This window comes from Dipodomys ordii, unplaced genomic scaffold, assembly GCF_000151885.1.
Source record: "Dipodomys ordii isolate 6190 unplaced genomic scaffold, Dord_2.0 Scaffold14, whole genome shotgun sequence".
NCBI lineage: Eukaryota > Metazoa > Chordata > Mammalia > Rodentia > Heteromyidae > Dipodomys > Dipodomys ordii.
This window is the reverse complement of record NW_012267230.1, coordinates 2,097,477-2,116,636: the sequence shown is the minus strand read 5'-3', so window position 1 is coordinate 2,116,636 and position 19,160 is coordinate 2,097,477. Positions and strand designations below refer to the sequence as shown.

Sequence of the window (19,160 nt, the reverse complement as noted above, 5' to 3'; positions counted from 1 at the left end):
GGGGGGGGGGGGAAGGAAGCCTCTAGGGCATCTTCTCTACTTCCTGCACAATGACTTTCAAACCAAGCCCACTATCCCCACAGTAAGCTAGCTGGGCAGCTAGCTGTAATCCTAGCTACTCAGGAAGCTGAGATCTGAGAATCATGGTTCAAAGCCAGCCTGGATAAGAAAGTCCATGAGACTCTTATCCCCAATTCACCATGAAAACAACAGAAGTAGCACTGTGGCTCAAACTTGTAGAAAACTAGCCTTGAGCAAAAAACAACAACAACAACAACAACAACTCAAAGACATTGCCCAGGTCCTGAGTTCAAGCCCCATGGCCACCAGAAGAAGAAGAAAAAAAAAATCCAGTTATATCGTAGCTCAGTTCACTCATTGCTTCCCGTGGATTCAGATGACAACTTTGCCCTTCCTAAAGTAAATGCTGCATTCTCATTGTTTCTGTGTTCCACAAAATTGATATCCTGACCCTCTAGTGATTTCATGGCATGCATAGACCCCCTAGTGATTTCATGCATAGAGAGCTGGGCTTCATGGCACATACCCGCCATCCTAGCTACTCCAGAGGCTGAGTTCTGAGAATCGCAGTTCGAAGCCAGCCTGGGAAAGAAAATCTGTGAAACTCTTATCTACAATTAGTTACCAAAAAAAGAAAAAAAAGCCAGAAATGGAGCTATAGCTCAAGTGGTAGAGTGCCAGCTTTTGCAAAAGAGCTCAGGGACAGTGCCCAGGTCCTGAACTCAAGCCCTAGGACTGTCACAGAAAAAATAAAGTGCATAAAGGATTCAAATAGCCTCCAAGTTGAACTCTGAGATGGTAACCCCAGACTGAGGGAGTCACGGAGTCCAGGCATGGAGTCTCCTGTAACTCAGAAGAGGCTAAGACAATGGATGTGTTCCTCTTGCTTGGATGTGAGTCCCAGCTCCCCTCTCTCTGATAGCTGAATGGCATAAACCATCCTGTGTCCCCAGGCCCAGAGGGACACAGGACCCTGTAAGTCCAACTGCAGGTCTGAGCTGATGCACTCTAGGAATCTGGATGATAACTAAATCAACTCTCAACGGGACCAGGAGGGAAGCTCTGCAGGCTTACTTGCTAGTCAGGGAAGCAGAACTTGAACTTGAACCTCTAAGACAGACCTGGAAGCGTGAGGTAGATGCCATCATGCAGCCTGCATTGGCCTCCAGAGCCAATGTCCTCCCTCCCCCTGCTGCTGAGACTCAAGAAGTCCAGGGACTCACAGCTGAGTCTTCCAAGGACACCTCCACCTGTCCAAGGTCACGCCAAGAGCAACTCATGGTCAATGTCTCCATCCTGCAGATCCCCAGGGTCCCAGCTCTGAAGACAGAGATGGTCCAGCTCCAGCCACAGGAGCTACTTTGACCTCTGGGGATGGGGTTACACCAAGGCCCAGCTTCTCCATCTCCCTGCTGGCCTCAGTGCCTGAGCTGTTCACCCAATTAGCCATGTGCACACCGATCTTCATCTCTTAACACAAGGCAGCCATAATGGTATTAGGCAGAGTCCCAAGAGAAGTAAATGAGAGCAATGGATTTTAGGAACACAGGTGTTGAATGATTGTTCACCTGTTGTTCACATGCTCCCGCCTCGTTGAATCCTTAGATTCTGTGCCATTATCTTCATTTCACAGATGGGGAAAGTAGTGATTAACAGGGTGAGAAAATTGGCCAAGACATTCCCCCACCTTGCCCCATGATGGGGGGAGGAGCTGAGGGCTGAGGCCAAGCTGCTGACCGGTCATCTGTCACAAGACCTCAAACACACACACACACCATTGCAGCTCTGTGGTGACTGTCCACAGGGCGGTCACCATCCCTCCCATGTCTATCTCCCTTCAGATCTCTCCCTCCTCAAAAGGTTCTTTTCTCCAACTCTCAAGCTGTGTGTGTGTGTGTGTGTGTGTGTGTGTGTGTGTGTGTGTGTGTGCAGGTGCTGGGGCTTGAACTCGGGGCCTGGGCACTGTCCCTGAGCTTTTTCTTTTCATTGAAGATAAGAGTTTCACAGACTTTCCTGACCAGGCTGGCTTTGAACCTTGATCCTCAGATCTCAGTTTCCTGAGTAGCTAGGATGATAGATGTGAGCCACTGGCACTCAGCGTGTCTCTCAAGCTCTTCATTCTGAGCCAGGGGGTAGTAAGGGCAGTCTTTGGTGGTAACGCTCAATGGCGCATGTGCAGTAAGTGATGGGCCGCACCCTTTACTCATAGCATCTCATTACCCCCAAGCACTTCCCTGAAAGGGAGGCACACCTGTCACCAAGTATGAGATATACGCACTAACTCGGGGCCTCCCATGTACTCAAGTCATATAAAGATGCCTGCGGAAACAGAAGCCATGTTTTAGAGGACTAAGCAATCCCACGGGGCCACAGTGATGCTGGTGAGGGTGCTTCCCAAACTTTCATGGGTTCTGGGCAGCTTCTCCCATCAAGAGGAGAAATCTATCCCAGCGCCCATGGCTCACGCCTGTCATCCTAGCTACTCAGGAGGCTGACATCTGGGGATCATGGTTCAAAGCCATGCTGGGCAGGAAAGTCCATGAGACTCTTATCTCTAATGAGCCACCAGAAAACCAGAAGTGGAGCTGTGGCTCAAAGTGGTAGAGCACTAGCCTTGAGCAAAAAAAATCTCAAGGACGTGTCCAGGCCATGAGTTCAAGCCCCACAACCAACCATAACAAACCTCCAGACTCTACCTGAAAAATATTTAAAGCCAAAGAAAAGGTGGTGGCTGGAGGTGGAGCTCACATGGTAGGGTACCTGCTTAGCAAGCAAGAGGTTCTGAGTTCCAATTCTAGTAGCACTGAGAGAGAAAGGAAGACAGCAACTGAGAGAGAGAGAGAGAGGTCTCCCTCTTCCACTTCCTCTTTTATTTCTGGGGTAAGCCTGTGCTTTACTTCCACTAATAGCAAAAGCAACACTGCCATTTCTGAGCCTAGACCTAAGGAAGTGGCACCGCATCTGCTCCTCCACCTGGAATGCACCCAAAACCACGTGGCCAAGCTTGGGCTGAGCTGCAAGAAGAAGAGAGACCGCATGGAGGAACGTCCCACGGGTCCCTGGCAGCCCAGCTGAGATGCCAGGCTAAGAGGAAGCCCAGCCAGGAACACAGGCCACCCCAGATGAGCTCAGCCCAAGTTACTGATCCACAGCAAATAGTATCAAAGAAAAAAAATCATTCTTATTTAAAGCCAATAAGCTTGGCGGTTATCTAGGATACAACAATTGAACGATGATTTGTTGGGCATGTGGGCTTAATATCTGGAAAAATTCTTCCATGTGAAACATACAAAATGAACAAAAAGAAAGAAAACAGGGGAGTCTATGTGCCCCTGACCTAGATCAAAGCATTTAGGGGTACTCACAGTACCCAGAAGGAGTAGGAATTCTGGTTTGCTGAAAAGCTAGAAATCCTGACAAGAGCCAGATTGTTCTAACAGCTGAACACAAGAAGAGTGCCACTTGATTTGATTTCCTTCTTTGTAACACACACACACACACACAACTTCTCTGTCAAATGTTCAGTTGAATAAGAGAAAGAGATCTAGAGTTTCACCTCTTCATTCCTTGCACAAGTGAGAAATAACATGGAATACAGCATGTCAAAAAAGGTAAAGGGAAAGCAACCATAGCTTTAAAGACTCGGGCAATGTCTGCTGTGTTCACCAAGGCCCTTTCTCCTTAGCCTTGGACACTGCCCAGCGCGCTCCAACTCCTCCTGTGGCTGGCATGCCCCCCGCCCCCCCCCCCAGTGCCTGAGTTCTGACTAACAGAATGTGAACTGAAATGACAGACATCCCTTCTAGGCCACAGCAGTTGTGAAATGAGTGCTTTCTCATGGCCCGTCGACCCCATCCATCCAGTAGCCTGATGAGAAGACCCTGGGGCCCTGCATGGCCAAGCTGGGGACACTGCCTAAGCAAGGGCCCGCTGTGTGTTGGCCTGTGATGCAAATGCACCATAAACCCTCTGTCAGCCGCAGAAATAGCAGGCTTATCTATTCCCACAGCCTTCGGAGATTCTCACTAATACCTTAAGTAATACAGAATTTTAGAAATTTGAGTCCTAAAAATAGTTGGGGAGCTCAAGTTTTCTTGGTATTAACAGAGCTAAATGATCAAAAATGTCCTGTGGCTCCCTGGTACCGATTGCAGCCAAGGGACAACACCAAATCAGGAAGCAGATGACACCCCCGCCCACCCCCAAGATAATCACACCATGTTTCAATGGTCAACACTAGACAATACCTCTCTCCCATACAGATTTCACTTCTGTCCGCAGAACTGCAAAGCCAGCTCATATTTCTCAGGTCTAATTTCAGCCTTTTTTTTTTTTTGGCCAAGTACAAGAGCACATACCTATAATCCCAGCTCCTTCTGAGGAAGAGGAAGAAGTTCAAGAGTTCCAGGCCATTCTAGGCTATATAAGACTTCATGCCAAATAAATAAATAGCTGGACATTGGCAGCTCATGCCTGTAATCCTAGCTACTCAGGAGGCTAAGATCTGAGTGTCATGGTTTGAAGCGAGCCTGGACAGAAAAGTTCCTGAGACTTTCCTCTCCAATTAACCACCAAAAGCTGGAAGTAAAGTTTTTGTTAACGTGTTAAAGCCTTGAGTAAAAAAGTCAAGCAAGAGTGTGAGGCTTTGAATTCAAGCGCCAGTATCAGTACAAAAATAAAAAGACATCTTGAGGATGACGGAGCTGGTGGCTCACACCTGTAATCCTAGCTACTCAGGAGGCTGAGATCTGAGGATAGTGGTTCAAAACAGCCCTGGCAGGAAAGTCCATGAGACTCATCTTCAATTAACCACCAGAAAACTGCAAGTGGTGTTGTGGCCCAACACTTGTGGAAGAGTGCTAACCTTGAACGAAAGAGCTGAGGGACAGCATCTAGGCCCTGGGTTCAAGACCCATGCCCAATCAAAAACTAGATAGATAGATAGACAGACAGATAGGAGAGAGAGAGAGGAGAGAGAGATTTGAGGATAGATTGATGATAGGTTGATCAATCTCTGTGCCCTTTACATATTTGCTATTAATGTGTAGTATACCTAAACAGAAAAGTGTCTATGGTTGAATGAACTCATGGAGACTCAAGGAAGGGAATCATGGGACCTGAAGTTGAGTGACAGCCACCACAGGTGAGAATGGTCAGGATAATGATCACTTTGGGAGGATTGGTAAAGACCCAGATGCTGCAGGGTCTGGCCATGTTTTCTTTCCTTGCCTGGATGCTTTGTTATGCACGTGTGTTCAGGCTGTGGAGATTCATTACACTAAATACTTCTGCCTAAAGCGAATGAGCTGTGTGCACACCCCCCTGCTGAGAACTCCTTTAACAAGTATCTATCCAATACACGTGGGGGCCAAGCACAGAGCAGGGTACCTGGAAATGAGGCAAAGCTTCCACTGGACACTATGATGAGTAAACCCAAACAAATAGCATGAGGAAAGGCTTTGGGAGGGACTGGAGCTGTGACTCCAGGGGCAGAAGCGCCAGCAAGAATGAGACGCTCTGAGTTGTTTAAGCTCTATTACCAGAAAAAGAAAGAAAGAAAGAAGGAAGGAAAGAAAGAAAGGAAGGAAGGAAGGAAGGAAGCAAGGAAGCAAGGAAGCAAGGAAGCAAGGAGAAAGAAAGAAAGAAAGAAAGAAAGAAAGAAAGAAAGAAAGAAAGAAAGAAAGAAAGAAAGAAAGAAAGAAAGAAAGAAACGGGGAAAAGAAAGGAAGAAAGAGAGAGACAAGGGGGCTGGGATGTAGCTCAGTGGCAAAGCACTTGCCTAGCAAGTGCAACATCCTGGGTTCGATCCCCAGTACCAAAAAAAGAAAAGACAAAAAAAAATACAGTTTAAAAAAAAAACAAAGAGAGAGAGAAAGCTAGAGAAAGAAAGAGGAGGGAAGAGGGAAGAAAGAAAGAAAGAAAGAAAGAAAGAAAGAAAGAAAGAAAGAAAGAAAGAAAGAAAGAAAGAAAGAAAGAAAGAAAGAGAATGAGGGAGAGTGTGAAGAAAGAGGAAGAGGGAGGGAGAGAGGGAAGAAGAAAGAGAGGAGGGAAGAAGAAAGAGAAAGAAAGGGAAAGAGTGAAGGAGGGAAGAAAGAGACAAAAAGGAAAGTGAAGGAGGGAAGAAAAAGAGAAGAACAGAAAGAGGGAGGGAAGAAAGAGAAAGAAGGAGAGAAAGAATGAGAGGGAGGGAGGGACGAAGGAAGGAAGGAAGGAAGGAAGGAAGGAAGGAAGGAAGGAAGGAAGGAAGGAGTTATGACATTGTACAAGGCAGCCCCTGATTGAGGAGGTCAAGGCATGCTTCTCTGAAGGAGAGACACCTGAGCTAAACTCTCATGGCTGAGCAGGAGGTGAGCAAGGACAAAGAAGAAGGAAGAGCAGTTTGAGTTCAAGAGACATGTGCAAAAGCCCTGGCATGCCATGAATATGTGGAGACTGAGGAGGACCAAGTGGATCCTTCAGCTTGAAGGAACAATCAGAGAGACAGGCTTCAGGATGGAGCTTCAAGGAGACACAGATGAGACAAAGACGTGCAAGCCAGGTGAAGAATTCTGTATTGAATCCAGCCTCCAAACTGTGGCTGCCCAATGAAAATGAAAAGAAGACTCTCCCCTCTACCCTAATCCTGCTTTCCTCAATCCCATTCAGTCCAGAAAGCTTTAACAAACCCCAGCCACAAAATTTACCACACAATTAACTATTTTTATATTTTTATTATCTTTCTCTGTGTATGGAGAGAGAGAGAAAGAGTTTTGAGGCTTCAATTCGTGGGCCTGATTGCTTTTTCTGCTCAAGGCTGGTGCTCTAACCCTTGAGCCACACCTCCACTTCCAGGTTTTCGTTTTGGTTTTGGTTTTGTTTTTGCTGGTTCATGAGAGATAAAGAGTCTCACGGACTTTTCTGCCCAGGATGGCTTTGAACTGAAATCTTCTGATCTCAGCCTCCTGAGTAGCTAGGATTAAAGGTATGAGCCCAGCAAGATAACTATTTTTAAAATTTAGCCACACAACACACAAAAGAAGAAGAAAAATCTAGATAACTGTGAACAGTCTCATTCACACCGTGGCCTCCAGCACCGCAGAGGAGAGGAGTCCTGAGACACAGCTTTATCCACAGAAATCGCCACCCTCGAGGCCACCATCCGAGTCCTGCAGAGAGTCCTACCTTTGTCATGCTGTTCCCACAGCTCCTTCAGCCCAAGAGAACACAAGCCAGGCCTCTGAGTTAAAGGGGTAAAGGAACCGAAATTGAAAAGGTGAAACGGTCAGAGAGCTATTTAAAGTGCACATGCTATCAAGGCCATTTGCAAAAAAGAGGTGAGCCAATGGCTCCATCACAGATTTCAATTCAACTCTCTGCCCACAAAGTATCCAGTGTCCCCAGGCAGGAGAGAGTTTCTAGACTCTTGACAACTCTTCTAGTCGCCTCTGCTCACACCGCCAGCTAAGTATCTCTTCCAATTCCATCACAAACTGCCTCCAATGCTCTGGACCACCATGTAGAAAGCTTGCACACGGCTGCCTAATCCCCTTGGTTCTAGAGCATTCTCTTGCCTCCTTAATGAGAGACGAACTTTAAAAAAAAAAGGGGGGGGGGAGACAAGAGAGTTGGGCATGGTGGCTCACATCTGTAATCCTAGCTAGTCAGGAGGCTGAGATAGGAGGATCATGGTTCAAAGCCAACCCAGACAGACAAATCCATGAGACTTAGCTCCAATTTTTTTTTTGGGTCTGGTAGTGGGGCCTGAACTCTGGGCCTGGGCGCTGTCCCTCAGCATTTCAGCTCAAGGCTAGCGCTCTACCACTTGAGCCACAGCGCCACCTCCAGCTTTTTTTTCCTTTTTTGCTTATGTGGTGCTAAGGAATCGAACCCAGGGCCTCAGGCATGCAAGGCAAGCTCTCTACCACTGAGCCATCTTCCCAGCCCCACTTAGCTCCAATTTTAACCAGCAAAAAAAAAAAAAAAAAAAAAAAAGGCAGCAGCAGACGTGTGGCTCACGTGATAGAGCACTGGCCTTGAGCCAAAAAAAAAAAAAATGGCAAAAACAGAATTATCTGCCATTTACAAATTACATAATGTATATCAAGATCTAAGGAAACACCAGATAGAAGCCCTGTATTAACAAGATACTGAACAAAAACTCCAAGAAGGTAAGTCATATACTGGAGGTCCATAGAGCAAAGTGAAGTCTCGAACTCAAGCCTTTCCATCTTCCATGCACCATAGAGACTCATGGTACTGGTGTGTCCTGTGCCCAGGAAGTGTGTGCTGTTGGAGCAAAGACAGCATCCGGGAGAGAAAAGGAGTGGGAGGATTCTTTTCAAAGGAAAAAAAAATCATTTCTGTGGTCCCTGTGCCTAAGGCTGCAGTAAAGAGCGATATCCCTATTGTTAGAACCATAAAAATAACCCACTAACCACCCCCCGAAATAGCACCATCAACAAGATGACTGACAGGAAATCCCAAATGTCTTTTTTAAGAGGTAAAAAATAGCAACGGTCCCTCGATGCTGGGGAGGTGGCTGTCCCCACTGTTTCGGCTTCTCCTAGGCTGACCTGTGGACTGCCCACCTCCCCCAAAACCTGGAATTACAGGAGCTGAGCCCCAGTGATTTTTATTTTTTTTCCTCCCAAAATGTATCTCATGCTCTCCCTTCTCACACGCTAGGCTCTTCACCATCCTGTTTTATAGCAACATCAATGATGACTTACTTCCCAGCCTCTAGGATGCCTCCATTAGATCCAGACTTGATGACGAAGTAGCATTCATCTGCTACCTGCTCCTCCCTCCCACACATGCCTCCTGCTCCCTGTGGGGGCCCTGTTCTGTCTCTGAGTATCCATGGGTGTGTGCTGCCCTCTGCGCCCCATCCTCGTCATTCTGGGCAATCTTCCTCCTACCGTAAGCCTGTTCCCAAGTGTCACTTCCTCTGTGAAACCTCCACCCCTCCCAGAGGGATAAAGATGTCATCGATAGTGTTCCCTACATCGGTAAGGGAGCTTTTTCATTCTGTATCCGACCCACAGGGCCACAGCTGTTCTTCGTTCCAAAGAGCAGGAGAAGGCTGGCACTGGTGGCTCACGCCTATCATTCTAGCTCCTCAGGAGGCTGAGATCTGAGGACTGTGGCTTGAAGCCAGCCCAGGCAGGGAAGTCTGTGAGACTCTTAATCTCCAAAAAGCTGGAAGTAGAGCTATGGCTCAAGTGGTAGAGTGCCAGCTTCATGCAGAAAAAAAAAAAATAAGCTTAGGGAGGACACCTGGGTCCTAAGTTTAAGCCCCAACACACACACACACACACACACACACACACACACACACCCTGCTTCTGCCTGTCTCTGCCCTTGCTGGGGGGGGGGGGGGCCGGGGGAAGGGGGACATGAAAACTGTCCTTCTCTATTCACACAAAGGAACAGCGAGCACAAAATCAAGAGGTTGAATAGAACCAGGCTCCACATTCAATAAAGTGGAAAATAAATAAATGACAGATAAATTCAACTTGGCCTAAGAATCTCAAATATCTTTCTGCTGTCAAGACACTAAGCCAAGGGAATGGCATAAAAAAGCAAAATAAGCCTGGCACCATTGGCTCACACCTGTCATCCTAGCTGTTCAAGAGACTGAGATCTGAGGATCTGAGATTCAAAGCCAGCACAGGCAATATAGTCCATGAGACTCTTATCTCCAAGGAACCACCAACAAGTTGGAAGTGGAGCTGTGGCTCAAGTGGCAGGATGCCAGCTTTGAACAGAAAAAGCTCAGGGACAGCACCCAGGCCCTGAGTTCAAGCCCCAGGACCAACTGCCCCGCCCAACACACACACAAAGTAAAATGAATTTGCATATCAGAGAGGAAGCCAGGGTGAGGAAGTATCTGGGCTACAAGGATCCTGTGCACGCCCCCACTACCCCCTCCCCCGAAAACTGGCTTTCGCTCATCACAAATGCCTCTCTCCAGGATGCTCGGCTTTTTCTACTTATTCATTTTCCATCTCAGACTGGCACATCCACTTCTGAAATAGACTGCCTAATTTTCCTGCCTGAGAAGAGTCACCTCCAACTGCAACCCCTGAACCACCAGGAAGTCGGCTCATTACCTGAGTTATTAGCTCAGACAGGAGGCTCTCTGTCTGTCACTCTGGACAGGGAAGTCATCTTAAGGCAGAAGGTAAGTGCCGCCCCCCTCCCCAAGATCCTGGCACAAGGGGAGACTCAGGACTCCTTCCCATAACATCACCGAGGAGCCTCTTGGCCAGGTTGGTCCAAGGTATGAACAAGTGTATTCTACAGATCCTACTTCTAGACCCTTGACAACTCGGACTTCCTCCAGCTACATCAAAGAATAAAACACTGAAATTTTGGACGATTTTTTTTTAATAAATACCCAAAGAATTTCTTAATGATCTGCAACCAGGACATACATTTGGGTTCCTATTTGATATCTTTGTCAATCTGGTCAATTCTTTCAAAACAGTTCATAGGAAACAAAATTAAATCTTGAAGCAATGATGTGAAGAAAGTCTGTCTTCCTTCACTATGCTATAAGCTCTGTGAACTGTAGGGACCTTCTGAATACCATTCCCATTCTGTTCCTGTCATCTAAAATAGAACTTAACCAGTGAGTACTTTCTAGAAGGATAGGTAGGTGGGTAAATGGATGAATGGATTGGTGAGTGGGTGGGTGGGTGGATGGATGGATGGATGGATAGGTGAATAGATGTACAGATGGGTGAATAGATGGACAGGTGAATACATAGAAGAATGGAAAAATGGAAAGATGATGGATGTATGGAAAAATGAATTTTTTATATAATACATGAATGGATGGGTGAGTAGATGGATGGACAAATGGATAAATATATGAATGAACTGGCAGGGTGCCAATGGCTCACGCCTATAATCCCAGCTACTCAGGGGGCTGAGATCTGAGGCAGCCCGGGCAGGAAAGTCCATGAGACCCTTATCTCCAATAAACCACTAGAAAACCAGAAGTGGAGCAGTGGCTCAAGCAGTAGAGCACTCGCCTTGAGCTGAAAAGCTCAGGGACAGGGCCGAGGCCCAGAGTTCAAGCCCCACAACCAACCAAAAATAATAATAATAAATAAATAAATGAACTGATGGATAAATGAATGAATGGGCAGAAGAATAAGTGGATGGATGGATGAATAGAAAAATAGAAAGATGATAGAGGCATGAATGTTGCAAATAAAATGGGTAGATGATACCTGGATGAATAGATGGATAAATGAATGGATGAGTAGATAGATAGATACATGAATAGATGAAGGAATGGCTAGAAAAATGGGTACATATAAAATGGATGGATGGATGAGTGGATGGGTGGGTGGGTGGACAGATGGAAAAATGAATGGATGTGGTAAAAAAGCAAACTTCCTAGCAGATTTTCAAGCAGTCAGCACACCTCCAAATGGTATGTGTAAACACTGTAGATGTTATTTTCTATAAAAAGGCCAAGATTCTATCTATGGAATATCAGTTTCCAGGCGGAAATTGAATGAATGAAGACACAAATTCCTGTTATTTCAAATGCCCAAAATGATAAAGATGTAAACTTCTAAAGATTTCATCCCAGGATGGCGATGTATGCAGTTAAGCCTTCTGTCCATTCCAAAACCAACTCAATTTCAGAACCAAAAGACCAGACCATGGGCTTTAAATTATACTTTATAATTGGATTATCCATAGCCAAAAAGCATCAAAATAAGAGCCACATTCTCAAAATTATGACACCCTGCAGGGCACTAGTGGCTCATGCCTATAATCCCAGGCATTCAGGAGTCTGAGATTTCAGGATCACTTATGGAAGCCAGCCCAGGCAGGAAAAGCCTTGAGAGTTATCCCCAATTAACCACTAAAAAGCCAGAACTGGAGGTAGGGCTCAAATGGTAGAGTGCCAGCCTTGAGCAAAATAAGCTAAAGGACAGCTCCCAAGCCCTGAGTTCAAGCCCCAGAACTCACACACACACACACATGCGCGCGCGCGCGCGCGCACGCACACTATTTGCATGTGTATGCACAGATGTGTGTATGCAGAGACAGAGAGGGAGAGGGAGAATTCACTAGCAAGTATGTGTACAGATTATTTTCAAATCCTCAGCTTACCTTCTGACCAGTTACTTTCTATGTTTTTTTTCTTGATTGACCTAGATATACTATAAACATTCTGTATCCAGTTGCACTAAATACCTGAAATATCACTAGTATTGGAAATGATATATATTTTTAAATTTGTTTCTAAGAATCTGTCTATCATATCCCCTACATTTCCAAAGGTCACATTTTCCATATTTACTTAGAAAGGCATTCTGTTGCTCAGTGACAAAGCTTTGGGCTTCCCTTGAGGGCTCTACAGCTCAAAATGAATTTGCTCTTTCCTCTCCAACAAATCATCCCTCCTTTTAAAACCTGCCGTAGACCCACTCAAAGATCCTTATTGCAACTGGGACATTGAGCCTGAAATCCCACTTCAGGTAGGAAAAAAGAAAAGAAAGAAAAAGGTAAGAGTCAAATACAACCTGATGAAGCTTCTCTGCCTTTTACACACATTGAAACCCCAGGACACAGCTAGAATCTGCCAAAGGGTGAGTGGAGTTTGGTATATAGGGTTGTGGGATCTGCTTCCAGAAAAGCAAGAAATTGTAGTTTCTGCTCTCTGTCTCTCTCTCTCCCTGTCTCTGTCTCTCTCCCCCTCTTCCCCCACCCCTTCCAGTACTAGAGCTTAAACTCAAGGCCTCATACTGTTGCTTAGTTTTTTTCTGCTCAAGGCTGGTGATCTACCATTTGAGCCACACTTCCACTTCCAGATTTGTGCTGGTTAATTGAAGATACCTGCTCTCAGATTTGTCTCCCCGAGCTGGCTTCAAACCAAGATCCTTAAATCTCAGCTTGAATAGTCAGGATTACAGGTGTGAGCCACCTGCACCCAGGTTAAGGCAACAAAAAAAACAGTATCAGCTAGTTAATAGCCTGACTGGTGATTTTTCTTGAAATGGCTGTTTTTGTGATTTGTTCTTTTCGGGTCTTGGGGCTTGAACTCAGGGCCTAGGCACTGTCTCTGAGCTTTTTTTTTTTTTAACTCAAGGTTAGTGCTCTATCACTTGAACCACACAGCTCAGCTTCTGGTTTTGGTTTTGGTTTTTTGCTAGCTAATTAGAGATAAGAGTCTCACAGACTTTTCTGATTGGGCTGGCTTTGAACTAGGATTCTCAGATCTCAGCCTCCTAAGTAGCTAGGATTACAGGCATGAGCCACCAGCGCCTGGCTCTTTTTATGATTTTGCTAAGAAAACTCAACTTAAACTTCACAGTGTTATAAGTTCATAGGGAAAACTACACTCAAAATAAAACTCATCTTTGACTCATTCCTTCCTTTCCTTTCTCTGTTTTTTTGAGGGGAGGGGTTTGTTTTGTTTTGTTGTTGTTGTTGTTTTACAATGCTGGGGATAGAACCAAGGGTCTTGCACATACTAAGTAAACCTTCTACTAGTAAGCTACATCATCAGCCCTGATTCATTTGCTGTTTTTTTTTATATTTTTAAGTACATTTAAGTGTGTGTGTGTGTGTGTGTGTGTGTGTGTGTGTGTGTGTGTGTGTGTGTGTTGGTCCTGAACTCAGGACCTGGGTACTGTTCTTTGGCTTTTTCACTCAAGGCTATTACTTTACCACTTGAACCACAGCTCCATTTCTGGCTTTTCTGTACTTAATTGGACATAACAGTCTCATAGACTTCCCTGCCCAGTCTGGCTTCAAACCACAGATCCTCAGATCTCAGCCTCCTGAGTAACTATGATTACAGGCATGAGCCACTAGCACCTAGCAAAAAGTACATTTTTCTAATTATATGTGTTAACTACACTTCCAAATAAACATGTCCTCTAGGGCTGGTATTGATGAAAACAATGGTTGGGTTCATGCAATGCTTTAAGAAAGGTTGAATCATTTCAATTAACAGGTTAAAAAAAGTGTTTTTTAATCAACACAGCAAAGTGAAGAGCTGAATTACTCATTAGAATCATCGATTCTAGCTCTTGATAGTCAGAAAATGAGTGTCCGTGGGGGTTTTCTGGAGAGTCCATAGCAAGTTCAGATCTTTCTCACAAGGAAAAATGAAGCTAGCCACGCCTGGCTTTCTTGGTGCAGACATTGAGCCATTATTCAAAGTCTATGGAGAAATCTACCTAAGTAGAAACCCCATCTGAGCACAAGAAACAGGCAGACTCATTTAGAGAGTTTCAGAATTCACTGTCCCATTTCAACACATTTTCCTACAACTCATCAAGTAAGAATGATCATCTCACTTTGAACCATTGATACGTGTTGTGATGTTACTCTTACACTATAGAACTACTGCGGGCCATAGCCCCAAAACATAGACACTGTCGCCCCCATTTTACAGATGAGGAGGGAGGCAGAATGTGCCAAGCTCATTCCACGAGTAGATGGCAGGTCAGAGATTCGGGTTCCCTTGTGTCTGACTCCAACCCTACACTACAAATTCTGCATCTCTGTATTTTGTTGTTTCCCCATTTCAAGTTTTCCAAAATACATGAAGTAAGTCAGGCTCCGAGAGACAAAGGATGCCTAGTTTCTCTCACAGGTAGAAGTTAGATCTAAATAAGCTAAATACCATACATGAAACTATATACAGGGCTATATGCTGATACACACAAACTGACCAGGAATGGTATCCAAGGGGGAGGATTCCAATGGTGTAACCTCTATGAAGAACAAAGTTACAGGTTAACAGTTGAAGGTTAAAGAGAGGAGGCCTAGAAACATGAAGAGAGGGGGCAAAAATAGTCATGGTACACAAGGTACACATGTGAAAATGGAATCAGGGAACTTGAGGGGAGGGGAAGGATTGGGAGGAATGGGGAGAAGGTAATGAAAGGGGTGACATGAATCAAGATACAATTCATTTACAAACTGACATGTTTCAATGGAATCCCTTTGTGTAACTACTTGATAATAACTTTGTGTGTGTTGGTCCTGGGACTTGAACTCAGGGCCTGGACACTGTCCTTGTGTTTTTACACTCAAAGCTAGTGTTCTACCACATGAGCCACAGTTCCAATTTCAGCTTTTTTGCTGGCTAATTGGAGATAAAAAGTCACACAGACTTTCCTTCCCCGGGCTGGCTCTGAACCACGATCCTCAGATCTCAGTGTCCTGAGTAGCAAGGATTGCAGGAGTGAGCCACTAACCTAGCAGAGAGTCGTTTGGGGGTTAAACATACAGTGAAAGCAAGAAGGAAGAAATTATGTGTCAATCAACCAAGAGTTCTGTACTCTAGCAGTACAAAACAATCTATTCTTTTGTGTGTGTTGCAGGGCAGGGGGGGAGGGGGAGAGTCAGGGAGCTTGAACTCAGAGCCTGGGTGCTGTCCCTGAGTTTTTTTTAATTCAAGAGTAGTACTCTACCACTTTGAGCCACAGCTCCACTTCTAGTTTTCTGGTGGTTAACTAGACAAGAGTCTCATAGGTTTTCCTGCCTGAGCTGGCTTTGAACCATGATCCTCAGATCTCAGCCTCCTGAGTAGCTAGGACTTCAGGCTTGAGCCACCAGCACCTGGCAAAACACCCTAGTTTTACGCTCCAAGGAGCACATGACAATCCATCATTTCACATGGTGTATGGACTTCTTTCTCCCAATGCACGCCAACATTCCCAGCTTCCCTAAGAGCATAATGAGGCAGCTCTCGGTGGCTCCTTGGTCCTGTAATTATCCCCACGCAGCTCCTGTAATTCCTTGCTCTGCTGCCTTCCCTGAGCTCTGGGCTGGGAACACGGCTACCTGAATAAGACCTGCCTTGCCCATGATTCCTTGAAGCAAGGCGCCAGCTCTGTGGTTAAGTTATAGCTGAGAAAACATGAAAGCTAATAGAAAAACTGACCGTGAGCCTACATGCTTTGTCTTTCCTTATCCCTTCCTGCTTACTGCTGGCTGACAAGGATATGGTGATTGCAAAGGCCAGTGTCTTCCTGAACCATAAGCTAACTCACTAGGGGTGGTAAGACAGGAAGCTGAAAGGAACAGGGTTCTGGATGGTTGACTTCAGTACCAGAATAAAGCCTTCGTGTTTCTCATTAAAATGCTAATCCCGACTGAGCAGTGGTGGCTCACACCTGTAATCCTAGCTATCAGGAGGCTGAGACCTGAGGATCATTGTCTGAAGCCAGTGTGGGCAGGAAAGTCCATGAGATTCTTATCTCCAATTAACCACCAAAAAGCCAGAAGTGGACCTGTGGCTCAAGTGGTAGAACTCCAAACTTGGGCAAAAAAGCTAAGGGAGAGCACAAGATCCTGAGTTCAAGCCACATTACACACACACATACACACACACACACACACACACACACACACATACACACACACACACTATTTCTAAAGCAGTCATACTTCATTATAAAACTTTAATTCTGATATTCTTTGTCTCATGACACCATTATTTCTAGGCTTTAAATAAAACAATCTTTTGCTTCAGATTTGCCCACGCACACTCACAAGTGACTATTCCAGCCATCAGTGACAGTACAGCAGGTGGTACAGCACAGAAGAAGGGGGGGGAAGGTCTAAATATCTCTGACCTCAGCAGGAGACAAAGTCAAAAATGGACTTGTGGAAGTTAAAAAAGCAAGCCTCGAAGAAGAAATTACACATTCTGGCCCCGAGATGTCATTAGAACTTTAAGGGAAAGTCCTAGAAAATGATACAAACTGTTTGGATCACAGGGACTGGGGGAGCCCTCTGGTGTGGTGCATGAAATTAAGTCTCCAGGTCTTGGTGAGAGAGGTTTCAAAGGTCTAGAAGGCAGCCAGCTGAACTTGCCCCAGACCCCACAGGGCAGCGGGCCACAGAGAGGACAGCACACCGTAACTCCCAGGGGCTCCTCCATTCAATGATGCCATCAGCCAGGGTTCTGTCTCTTCAAGCTCTTCAGCTGGCAAATGCATTCTTCTCCTGACTTAAACCCAGTCCCCCACCAATTTGACCCCAAGACATACCCAGGAAAATGCCATTTCTCACCAAACTCAACTACACCTGGCTTCAAAGTGAGGAAAGGGAAAACACACACATGCACACACACACACATACATGTACACACAAATTTGAGCCAGGTGCTGATAACTCATGCCTGTAATCCTAGCTACTCAGGAGGCTGAGATCTGAGGATTACAGTTCAAAGCCAGCCCAGGCAGAAAAGTCCATGAGACTATTCACTCCAATAAACCAGCAAAAAAAAGGCAGAAGCGGAGGTGTGGCTCAAGTGGTTGAGCACCAGCCTTGAACAAAAAAAAAAAAAAACTAACTAAGGGACAGCACCCAACCGACAAAGTGAGGGGTAGAACAGGATGGACCGAGAGACTAAATAGTGACTAGGTATCTCGTCTCCATGAAAGTCACTGCCTCCATTCCAAACCAAAATTCTATCATGAGAGTGGAGGACCCTTTCCCAGCCAAGCCAAAGTTGAAAATTCATCTATGTACACATATATGTGCAATCTTCCCATCCTACAACATTAACATCCAATTCATAAAACCTCGCAGACATCCTACCAGTGAACCCATTTATGTGTAAGCCGGCTTTGGAGAGCCAATCTGTAACCCATCTTTTCGCTAAGGTCGACCAAGTCACTGGTAGTAACTCAAAGGCTGAGCGTCTTTGGTTAGAGCGAAGAACCTCCAGACAGCCAGACACACAGTCTCCAAGGTCATCAGTCTTTGGAAGGCTTTCCTGTATCTCTCCAGAAGACAGAAAGGGCAACTAACTGAACCCAGGATCTGAGAGGCGCCCCATCTGGAACCACTTCTTTCAAAAGGAGGGGTTGGGGAGGCCCAGGGGAACCACCGTTGTTTTTCTAGGGGATGCGCCATCTGCAGAGGAGGCAGACACCTGCAGAGAGACCTCCATGAAGCAGGGACGGGCAAAGCCCCACTGTGCAAGATGAGGGAGACCTCCTTGGGTGAGCAGCTGGGGGGGGGGGAGGGCTGGAATTAGGCCAAAAGGGACCTCCCAGTAAGTGTCCCCAGGTCCCTTACTCCTGAAGCAGAGTGGTCGAGTTATGGCTGAGAAAGCCTGTCTAGGCTCTATTGCAGCTGGGAGGAGAGAGAGGTGGATGCCCTTTCTTGACATTTAGGGTCTCCCTGCTCTACCCCTTTTCTTGGATCGCTGCCTGCCCTCGCCCCAGGCATGCGCGCGCGCGCACACACACACACACACACACACACACGCACACGCACACACACATTAACAAAAACCTTAGGTGGTAAAGTCTGAGTGGCTGCGGGCGCTGACCGGTAGGATTACTTCACTCTACCTAACTCGGGCACTTTGATAAAGTCTTTTTCACCCTCTCTTCCTGAAGCACCAGCGTCCTCGGAGCCTACCTTGACACTGGAATCCCTGCTTTCCGAAGCCCCTGAAAAAGAAAAAAGAGATCTGTCAACCCAAGAAGTGTAGCCACCGCCGATGGCCCGTGGGGTGGCCTCCCAGCCACAGGCGGATGCCCGGGGGGGGGGGTGTCTGCTGCTTGACAGGGGCACGAGGGGAGGGGGGCAACCAGAGTAGTAACCCCCACCTCCTGTCACCCCAGCGGAAGACGAGCACTCTTAGAGGGATGGCGAGGGGAGGGAGGGCATTTCGGTGGAAATGAGGGGTGCAAAGCAGGCTGGAGATCTTTTTAGGGAGATCTCCCCACGGAGTACCCTCTGGGCATGAGAAAAAGACTTCATCCAGAAAAGACCCAGGAGAGGGCCCCACCAGGGTGGTGTCGTCGTCCCCCCCCTTTCCCGAGACCCTGTGAAGGGGAAAAGGACACGGGGTGCGGGAGAGAGGGGGGACCCGCAGCCACGCCAGGGTGAAGAGAGAGGACCCAGGCCCGGAGAGGGGGAAAAGAGGCGCAAGAGAAGAAGGGGGGGGAAAACCACCGCAGGGCAACTCCGGGTATGGGGAGGGGGGTCCCCAGGGGCAGACAGGACACCCCTCATGCGTTCATGGGGGGGGGACAGTCCACGCGAGCCGCCCCCTCCCCGGGCAGTGCGGGTGAGGGCGCCCGGAGTCCCGGAGGAGACCGAGGTAGGGAAGCCCTGGGGCGAGCAGGCGCTGCCCGGCGGCCCGCGCTCCG

General features: G+C 46.7%; 1 protein-coding gene across 1 annotated transcript in view; it reads right to left on the bottom strand.

The window, feature by feature from the left end:
• The window catches only part of Prkcb (protein kinase C, beta), a 297,806-nt gene that overhangs the window by 273,037 nt on the left and 5,609 nt on the right, over positions 1-19,160 (bottom strand). Inside the window, exons 2-3 of the mRNA XM_013011169.1 lie at positions 18,797-18,833; positions 18,424-18,475 (exon numbers count right to left, since the gene is read on the bottom strand). Of these exons, the coding sequence (XP_012866623.1) occupies positions 18,424-18,475; positions 18,797-18,833 (89 nt within the window). The remainder of the gene's footprint in view (positions 1-18,423; positions 18,476-18,796; positions 18,834-19,160) is intronic.